Below are 10,719 nucleotides of genomic sequence, written 5' to 3'. Positions count from 1 at the left end.
CAACGCTCGGATCCCTGTTGTCTCATCAGGTGTTCTGCCCACGTACATACCTACCTACCTTGCTCACCGTAGCTACTTTTAACCCCGAGTCAAATAACGTCCGTGCGAGCGACACCCCCGGTCCAGTGGCAGGCACGGCCTTTGGGGATCCGGGCTAATAGGAATCGGGGGCCTCGCTGTCTATCGGGCGGGGAGTGAGGAGATGGCCTGAAGATAAGGGTTCATGTGAGCAGTTGAGGTCTGGGCGGTGTTTGTTTGTTGTTAAGTGAATATGTGGTGAGAATTATTAGGAGAAAGGTCTTGCCATGCATTGATTTGTTCGATGTGGCTGGTTAATTATTTAGGGTTACATTATCAGAAATTTAAGATGCATAGTAACAATTACGAGGTAATTCCTGGTGGGGCCCGCCGCTATAGCTTCATGCTAACCAAGACCAGCTTACTGAGTATGTACTGTGTCGCTTGCTCCTATGGCGACCTTCGGAAGCAGATGGCCGGTGTTGTTGTTTCAATAGGCGAAAGCGAGCTACGGGTTCATAAACCGACACGGATAGCCGTAGAATGCCTACTGTGTAAACTCGGGATGCTAAGGCATTGGCGCCTATCTGAGACCCTAGCGCTGTCTATGCGTAGACATAGGTACTCGTAGTAGATTTTAGTGTACTTGGGGCCGCACTTTGGAGCAAGCTTTAACTTCACTAAATGGGGCCGTTACGCCAGCTCGGGGTACCTTGGCCGATGGTTGGTTGGCTGGTGAGCTTGCACGGACGTCTGAGCCCTAAGATATACATTAGTGGATTCAACTCTTCGTTTACTTTTAGATACACTTTTCAACAACACGGGCTCTACCGGTGATGATATGCGCTATTTCCCCCTCATGGCAACTGGGCTCCCTGTTCGATGACAGACATTGTGAACATTCAATGAGTTTCCCTATTGAAAACCTTTTATTTTAGCAAGGTTAGAGGCTAAGGACGTTGATAAACAGATAGCGTTCCCCTCAAAGGCAATGCGTCTCCGCATGTGTAGTCGCAACCCTCATGACCAGGTCAAGGCCGATCGAGACCATCGCTTGCGAACTGTATAGAGCGTTCTGGGTTCAATCTCATGATATTGCTGTCACAATAGATCAATGCCACACCGAGGCCATCGCTTGTCCCTTGTCCAGCAGTTGTCGGGAGCAACGATCGGAAGGTTATTCTTCAAGCCCACTTTGTAAATGCTTCATGGTTGAGAGAAGTCAATCTGATATCGAGCTATGTGTTAAGGAGTTTTGTCAGCACATTCTCCGCAGTAAATCCCTTATCAACAATCCCCACGGGGCATTTTGACGCAAGTATGGGAGAGCGCTCCACCTCAAGTTCGGGACCTATCGCTGTCCCGACAGTATTAGAAACCCCTCCGCTCAATGCGCGGGGAATTGACTCTACATACATCGACCCATCCGCAAAGTGCTTACCGCTAAGGACTTAGTAACAAAGGATGCGATCGCGTGCTTGAGAAATGATCCTAAGGCTGTCAAGTTGAATAAACAGGAGTCGGTTTGAAACTCTCCAGGAAGGACGTGCGCATCACGGAAAAAATCTCACCGCCGCGCTCAGGTATTCCTGGCAGTTAGTGATGGCAACAGACAAGAAAACTCTAACAGCCATATAATTTTTTGGGCAATACGGGAGACAGGCTTCCGGAAAGACGGGTCTCGAACACAGCCGTATCTGTCGATCAAAGGGCGAGCGTTCGAAATTTTGAATAATCGTCGCCGATTACCCGCTCGGGCCCCAAGTCTCCGGTGACGGACCGTATGCAGACGGCGTATGAACTAACGAATCGTGCGCCGTAGGTACTCGTTAGAAGTCAAAGTAGACTAGAAATGGGGCCGGTCAGTAGCGTTTTGAACGACAGGGGTGTCAATCATAGTCTTGGGTATTGATCGAAAGTGGATGTTTAGACTTACTCGGGTTCATGGAGTCTGGTTTCCAAACAAGAAGTGCATTAGAAACTAAAATTCTGCGATGAGATAGAGTAAAGTTGTTAATAATAATATTATTTATTTATGTAATTTTTCTTTGGCTGGTAGTGAGTCCAGTCAGGGGAAGGGAGATTGTTGACATCAAACTTGTTTGAATTTCCGCAATTTGCGCGATAGACGGTCAATCCGTGAAGATCTTTCATGGTTTAGATAAGCGACTAAATTCCATCGTGGTCACACTCTCGTGGACCTTCTCTCTCATCTGCAATAATGTCACTGTTAATTGCGCAGACGATCGGTATCGGAGGTTCGGAAGGAAACCAGAATCTCAAGGGCCAATCCGCTGCCAAGTCGGAGAGCAACGTTACCTAACCTTACTAAGATACCTTTCCTACACCTATAAAACTATTATTGATAGGGTTTGAGTATATATTAATTACTCGAGATATCCGCGACGCCAGTGAAGATTAAAATTCGACCACTTTCGCAAAGGTTGGTGAGAAGCACTGCTGTGAAACCTGGGCTATAGGATTCAATTATTACTGTAAAACATCAGTTACTCTGCAGATAGAAAGAGAATAAATTACAATTTATGTGCACAGACGGCACATAATGAGCTTAGGATGAGATTTTAGGTCGTGACCCTTGTAGGCCCAGGGGTAGCAAAGCTATACTTCATATACCAGTGTTGATAGTAGGTACCTTGGGATGCCAATGGACCGGGGCAGAGGTCTAGATGGTGGAATACTATAGTGGGTACCGAAAGGATGCATGCAATCCAACGTTACACAGACCCAATGATAAGGCAGTGGATATAAAATTCTTAGACAAAGAAATTGGCGAACAAATTTCTTCCTAGGTATACCCAAAATGTTGGTTGTATGCCCCCCTCCATCCAGAGTACTCTTACAACTCGCCACTATGTGTGTACTGCTTGCATGAGTAGACGACTTAACTTCCTATCAGCATCAATGGAAAATATATATGCTGTACGACAGAAGGTAAATCACCCAATTGTGTGTCAACAGCTCCCGTCTACAGTATACTCGGAGTATGCCGTGAACGGCAATTAGGGACCCTTCCGACCAGTTAAATGCCTATCCGGGAGTTGTGCCAAGACCGGACCGCGTGGGGCCGGTGGCTCGTTCAAGGAAGAAAAATTTTCTTGTGTACACTGCATGCACGGATGTCAGTCAAACGCGAGTGAAGGAAGGGAAAAAGTCAAGGAAAAAAAAAAAAAAAAAAGGCCAGACGAAAAACAAATACAAAGGGAGAGGACTGAGCTCGGAATCAAATCCTTGGGAAAGAACATCTGATGTCATGATTGCACGTTCCAAGGAAATAACTTGTTGGGAGGACGACGCTAGTCTCTTAGTGGATTTTGTCAAGAGAATCAAGGTTCGAGAATGGATATGAATTTAGTCGACTACGTTATGTACCTTAATTGAGTGGGTGTCAACTCCAGGAGGACTGATTCAGCCCTTCCCGTCGGATTGAGGTGTAATTGATGGTGACACTTGAACCAAAAGTCACACACCGAGTGTCGCAAAGGGGAAGAAGGAGTTCAGTCTTACCAATACCAGAGCGCACGATAATTGGTTTGCATGCTGTACGTCAGGAGATTCGAGACTGCATCTGCATAACATTCATAGGGGACATGTCTCTATACACTACTGACTATGTGTCAAAGCAAGGGGCGCAATCACAGTCCTAATATAAGTAAAGTAACAGTATTCTCCTAGCCTCAGACCATCGACTCTATCTAGACCGTTGAGGGCCATCGCGAGTGAGCATGCGTGGGTTTGATTGGTCGCTCCTGATAACGATACCGGCGCTAAATTGACTTCTGGAGAATGCAGGCTAAAGAGGGGGGTGTGGAGAACTGATAGGACATTGACTTACTTTAGGGTGCGGTGACTAAAATTGAGGATAAAATGTATCGCACGTCAGGCCCCATATACTGCTAAATACTTTGGTCCCAACCAGAAATTGACCCGCCACCGTCGCAAACGGCAAGACAGCATTTCCCAGGTAACCCTTCTTACCTATCCACTTATCAATGGAACATGTATTAGATAAGCCACCTCAAGTTAGGGGTATCCCAAGATCAGGGAAGGAGAGTAAACCACATCCCATTATGATGTACTGTCGAAGAAGATTAAGAATTCAACCAGGTGAGTTGGATGTGTATCGCGACATCATTTACAAACTAGTCCTGCAGGGAGACACGTATTCCTTGATTTAGGACATTCCTGGGCAGTGACGCTAGTGGACGTCCGACCTCCTCGGAGACATGCAGACCGATGGATCTTGTCAGGGTGCTAAGTACTGCTCATCGTATGTAAATATACCTGCATGATGGAGATGCATACAGACATCCACTCCCCACCATTGAGAAGGTCCTGTTCATTCCGGAGATGCAGCCTTGAAGATCACCTGCCCTCCTACTGACAACCACATGCACATACTGACAGATAGACCGACATGCATCATCAGCACATACGGCATCCGATCGCAAGGGTTTTGCGAAATGCCACCATGGGCAAGACAATGCGATATCGGGGATGACGGGTAAAAGAAAGCTCAAATCATTCAGTGGGTGGGTGTATAATTATCATAAAACATATGAAGTAGATATACTTCCGATTAGATCCCTTAAGATTTGCCACAGTGCAAGCCACCATGAAACTGTGACTAAAGGAATATTAGACGGCGGTCTGGCCGATGGGAGATCGTGGGGGCAAATCAAATGTCGTGAGAATCTGGAACTATAACCTGAGCGTCCGGTACCCTCCATTAACTCCATTAACCTGGAGCTCTTCCCTTCGACCCACTGGGTCGGAACGCACTGACTGGTCTGTTGGGGGATCGTCCCACTGTCCCAGACCGTTCGATCGCCTATTTTAAGTTGGTGTATTACCGCTAATACCACCTCCTCATCCTGTCGTTATCTATTGGTTTTGGCCGGTTTCCGGGTACGGCGGCAAACCTTTAGCCTTAGGCTACGAACTTATCACCTTGTATAGTAACGGTCACGGTGGAAAAGTAAAAATAACACTAAGAATTAAAAATTAAAAAAAGAAAGAAAAAAAGAGCACTAAAAGTGGATTGCTTGAGTAACCGATTGAATATCCTTTTTGCCATCAAGGGGTTGATAAAAAAAATTGAAAAATTTCAAAAAACCACTAAAGATAGAAGAAAAGAAATCGCCATGGAAGATTAATTCGAAGGAAAGAAAAGAAAAAAAGAAAAAAGGAAAAAATCCTCATCTGTCTCAACTTAATTTCGTTTTTCGCCCCTCTTGACTATTAGGAACAGTAACAGTCAAAAAATCCAAAATTCTCCGGTTATTAGGTTTCTTATCAACGATCATCTCATTGCCTTGATATATTGTGTACTGCGGCTCCGTCTCCGGTCCCCATTCTCCTCTCATCATCATCTCCACATCTCCCATATATTTCCTTTCTCCCTCCATTATTGATCATCCCATCTTTCTCTTTCAACATCGGGCTTGGGTCTTACTAATTCCCCCATCTCATTCTTGTTTTTCCTTCCCCTTTTCTTGCAACTTGAAACGCGATTGCTTCGCTCGAATTATCTTGCGTTTTCGTGTTTTTTTTCTTTGTTTCATCTCACTAGATGTCGAGCTTTCAAGGTATGTGCACATCTGTTCATCGAATCGTGATGCGATCTCCTTCTATGGCACCATTCCCCTTGTCATGCCACAACGATTGTTACGTCGGTGATTTTCTCGAATCCCGTTCTTTGCAAATCCTTTTGTATCACCGCAGGGAGGGATAGGGTGTTATGATACGCTCGCCTTTGCCTCCATTTCCCGAGTACGGAACTGATGTCCAACGCTCCTTCTTGTGGTTTCTTATTCACCATTTCTTTCACAATTTTCCTCCGGGCCGTGTACAGACCTTCCTTGAACACCACAGTTCTACTCTGGTCCGAATTCACTGTCCCTGTACAACTTGACTATATGTAAATCTGTCGCCACCCTTGTGCTCAGCTTCAACCTCACGCTTCAGCATCGCTGTCCACTACAACACACTGTACTAACTCATTCAAAAGATCGTATTGACGGGGCCAGCTTGTATAAGATCCTCGTCTCTTAATATCCACAACCTTAAGAGAAGCCAGAGTTTCCCTGTTACTCTATTAGATCACTTTCTGTGTTTGATCGCACAAATCCGGCCGGATGCCATACACTGCGCCGCTCAAGTCGTCGCCTTTCGCGCAACATATTGAGAATATTGAGCCAGAGTCTCAGTCCTGTCCCACGTCACCTACCTTGGTTGACCCGCCGGCGGGACGACCACGCCTGTCTCGGTCTTACTCTTCGACGGCTTATGTACGCAGACACCGCAGAAGCCCATCAACAAGCAAATCGTTCACTCTTCCAGCCCAAGAAAATGTACGGAAGTCCAAGCAGACAATAGATTCTCATGCTACCATCAGACAATCACCGCCCCCACGAAGTGACGCTCTTATCCCTCCTGGGGCGATGATCTCTCCTCCAGAGTCCGCCCCAAACTCTAGTGATGAAGAAACCAATTACGGTCACAAGGATGGGCTTCGCCTGCAGGAGTTGGAGCTAGCCGTGAGGTCTATCGAGCAAAGGCGCGTTTCTTCTCCGGAGCGAGAAACCCAAGAGAAGAAACCATCGTCTAGCGTAACGCAATTAACTAATCCTACTAAGAAGCAACCTCATCCACCTCTTTCTAAGGAAGCGCGCAAGATTTCTCATTCACGCTCGATCACGGAGCACGCCATTGATCTGAAGCAAGAGGAGGCAGTGACGAGCTCCCCCGATGAGAGCGATGGAGATGACGACCCACGGGCGAAACAACCCATGGTGCGTAAGAAGTCGGGGGAGCTTGTTAGACCAGCTCTTCGTCCGCCTTCGGCGCGACGGCGCCCATCGAGCATGCCTGGGACGCCAACATATGCTAAGGCCGTGCACTTTGATGCCCAGCTAGAGCACATTCGCCACTTTTTGCAGTTGGATAAGCCCCAGGCTGTGAGTGCCGGTGGATCTCCAGTAGACGACTACGAATCTGAAGCAGGTTTTCCGTTCAGCAAGGACCAGCCGGAAATGACTTCCTATGAATGGGATATTAGACTCCCAAATTTCCCTAGGGATGTTTCAACCCGAGCCCATCAGCGAGTTCGGCTTGAACGCTTGTTTCTGTCGCCAGACAAGAACACTTTAGTTGGTGTGGTGGCGGTCGCTAATCTAGCCTTCCACAAACATGTCGCAGCTCGTTTCACATTCGATCAATGGAAGACGATATCTGAGGTTATTGCAGAATACAGTGACGACGTTCGTCGTAAGCAGATTCATGATGGATACGACCGATTTTGCTTCAGTATCAAGCTGGACGAGCAGGCAAACCTAGAAAAGAAGACCATGTTCCTTTGCGTTCGTTATTACGTCAATGGACAGGAATTCTGGGATAACAACCGGGCAATGAACTACCAGGTTACCTTCCTCAAGGTTCCTACATCAACGTCGGACTCTCATAGTCTACCTGTCAAGCCGATCGCAGTATCTCGCGCTCCTCTTCCTCGGAGTAAGACCTTCGCTGGCTCTAGCGCCAACAACCAAGGAAAGTCTGCGTCATTCGATGACCTCTCGAGTTTGAACGACTATCTTTCCTTTGGCCGCAACACTCGAGGTGCTAAAGATCGGCCTCCCTATGGTATTAGAACACATGATGACGATGCGGTGGCTCCCGTGCGTCGTGACAAGCAGTCTTCCCAGATATTTGGTAGTCGTTATGATTTCGAAACGTCTTTGAGTGCTGCAATGCGCACCAAGTCAGCGCACGACCGGACCACACTCACTGCTCGGGCAAAGTCCGAAGTATCCCCGCCAGGGGGTGGGAAGTACAGCCCTGTCAAGGGAAGAGGGACGATTGTCGACCGGCCTCTGGGCGATAGTCATTCACAGTCAAGAATCCAACCTCAGGCCGAACAATCGAAACCGTCTTCTTTATTGTCAAGCAAGCCCCATCGAGAGTCCTCGGTGTACAAGGAGCTTGTTGACCGATATTGTTTCTTCGGTTCCTCGAACTCTTCCCACAACACTCGCCCCATACCAAGCTTGGATAAGTCTTCCCCTCATAACACACAGACGTCTTCTTCTCAATCTTCACCAACAGCGTCGCCTAAGACGGACGCAGCTACTGGTGGTAGCTCCCGGAATTCTTCACCCACTCCACACAGCTATCCATATATCGAGCCCATGCAAAGCAGTTTCCTAAAGGAAACACAAAGACCAGCAGTTATTCAAGGATGAATCAACCTGCACCCTCATAGCGAATTATATTCCGCCTTACACGTATGACGAGTTCGACGTTTCTAAGATAACATCTACTACTATCCAGCAACATACTGCCTCCGGTCATCAGATACAAGAATGATTGTTCATCTTCTCTCCGAAGTTTATTCTTACGATGTATCGTGCAGTATACGACGTGCCATTTCTATTGCAACCCTCAATTTGACTTTTGTGATACCTTTTTTTTTTTGTTCTGGCTGTGCCTTTCTCACCGTGTTGAAGCTCGAAGTATGGCCTTTGCGATGGTAATAAACCGCGGGTCTTCACTCTTTGCACTTCATATCTTCCGGTGAAGGGGCACAAAAGTCATGATCATATGGCGTTGGAACCTCGACCTGTATGCACTCGCCCGTGCGTCAGTTGTCTCTGTTTTCATTTATCTTGTTCTTATTTTTCCTCCTCATGATCATGAAGCTATGTTTCTCTAGTAATTTTATCTGTTGGTCGGCAGCATTTATTGAGAGCGTTTTCTACGACACGGCATCTGGACGAGGATGTCGTTAAAAGAAGTTCGATTGCATTCAGCATGTTGTTAATTATCATTTATTCGACTTGAGCGTTGTACGGAGTTTGATCGCACATTTTCGTCCAACTCCCCTCCCAAGTTCCTTTTCCTTTTCCTTTTCTTTTCTCAAGGCGTCTTGGTATTATGTGCGATAGTGGGAGGATGTATGACAGATACAATACAGGTTTACAACCAAGTTAAAGGATGGTTTTGACATGAGCTTTAAATTCTCGACGATCTCTGGCTCTACTAAGGGTGATACTGGGTTAATCCAACGCAACATGACTAGACAGTTCAGCTTCCAGATTTTGATAAAGGACACATGGCCCGGTAATTGTTAGCCGTGGCGCGTCCTCACTCAAGTAGGTATGTAGGCGACCGCAAGGAGAATGTCAGGTATGAACACTTGCGTTTGTTCATCCCCAGGGAGTCCAGTCGCAAGTGTGATGGACTAGATATTGCAAGTATTTCTCTGAATATTGCAATTGCATATAATTGTTGCTTTGCCTTGCTTTTGTGGAGAATCATGAGTCCAGGACGAACCATAGTATTTGATGAGGTTGAGATATCCGATGTCATGGTCACGTGATCAGCGACCCGCCCCTCGGGTCCGCCTTCTAGCGGCTGATGCGCCAACAACGAACGCCCAAAAACACGGGCTTGAAAGCGGTCGTTCATAACGCCCTTTTTCACCCCCGCTACCCGCCAATCAACACGCTGCGTTGCTTTTGACTGTCCATTCCCCTACGATTAGTCATTAACCCTGTGGGAAATTCTCAGGCGAAATCACCCTTTCCCTTGCCGCCCGCCCGGAAAAGCTATATAAGCTATAGCCCCTCTCCTTACAAAGCCTTTCCTGACGCTCTTTTTTCCCCTTCTTCTTGCACCTCTGATTTCAGCAACCGGCCCGCAACGCGTCGCGTCTATCGTCCTGCAACCCACCGTTTCCATCTATATCTCATCGATATCCATCTCTTTTCATCATATTTGAACTTCACACAACATGTCTGGACGTAAGTACTTCCTTACCGTTCTCTCTTGGTCGTTGACAACCCCCTCCGCGTCGTCGACATTCAAGTTGATGGTGCACCCCTAATGGCACGTGATGTCATGTGGGGGCCTAAGGCATAGAGTGCCTTGCATCCAACATCCAATCGTCCAATTTTCCATGGACACTCCCTAGCCTACTCTACACCGATCTGTCGTCAACTCTTGCTGACATTCATTTGCTTTAGGTGGCAAAGGTGGTAAGGGCCTCGGAAAGGGTGGCGCCAAGCGTCACCGCAAGATCTTGCGTGACAACATCCAGGGTATCACCAAGCCCGCCATCCGTCGTCTCGCTCGCCGTGGTGGTGTCAAGCGTATCTCCGCCATGATCTACGAGGAGACTCGTGGTGTTCTCAAGTCCTTCCTTGAGTCCGTCATTCGTGATGCCGTTACCTACACCGAGCACGCCAAGCGTAAGACCGTCACCTCGCTGGACGTGGTCTACGCCCTCAAGCGCCAGGGCCGTACCCTCTACGGTTTCGGTGGCTAAATGCCTCGCCCTCGATTCCCTCTTGTTTCGTTCCTCGTCCGACGTACAATAGCGGCTGTCGTCACACGACCGATTCTCGCTGGCTCGAATGGACCGAGGTGCTGAGCGCTTACGGTGTGATACTTGTTCTCAATCAATTTTTCTTACGGAATCTGCATCATGATTACCACTGGGTACGGGGTTTTGGGACGGACGGTTTTGTTTTTTTATCCAGAAGGATGGTATTTGTCGGGCTTCGTACGGTTTCGTTTGGAGGGAGCAATGGGTTGAACTTTTTGTAGACTCATTGGAATAGCAATCTAACTACCTAGTAACATATACTTCTGATTCCAATTTCGTAGACAGAAATAATATGTGAG

At 47.3% G+C, this 10,719-nt stretch overlaps 2 protein-coding genes across 2 annotated transcripts; both read left to right on the top strand.

Moving 5' to 3' along the window:
* Positions 1–6,173: 6,173 nt before the first annotated feature.
* AO090026000188 (protein phosphatase regulator GAC1) lies at positions 6,174–8,276 on the top strand (the record flags this gene model as incomplete). Its single annotated transcript, XM_001821624.1, has 1 exon — positions 6,174–8,276. One exon carries the CDS (start codon positions 6,174–6,176, stop codon positions 8,274–8,276), a length of 2,103 nt encoding a protein of 700 aa, XP_001821676.1.
* Positions 8,277–9,826: 1,550 nt separating this feature from the next.
* Positions 9,827–10,360, top strand: AO090026000189 (histone H4; the record flags this gene model as incomplete). Its single annotated transcript, XM_001821625.3, has 2 exons — positions 9,827–9,836; positions 10,059–10,360. The coding sequence occupies 2 exons, from the start codon at positions 9,827–9,829 to the stop codon at positions 10,358–10,360; spliced, it is 312 nt and encodes a 103-aa protein (XP_001821677.1).
* Between the last annotated feature and the right edge of the window lie 359 nt (positions 10,361–10,719).

Source organism: Aspergillus oryzae, chromosome 3, assembly GCF_000184455.2.
Source record: "Aspergillus oryzae RIB40 DNA, chromosome 3".
Lineage (NCBI taxonomy): Eukaryota > Fungi > Ascomycota > Eurotiomycetes > Eurotiales > Aspergillaceae > Aspergillus > Aspergillus oryzae.
This window is presented reverse-complemented; position numbering and strand designations above follow the sequence as displayed.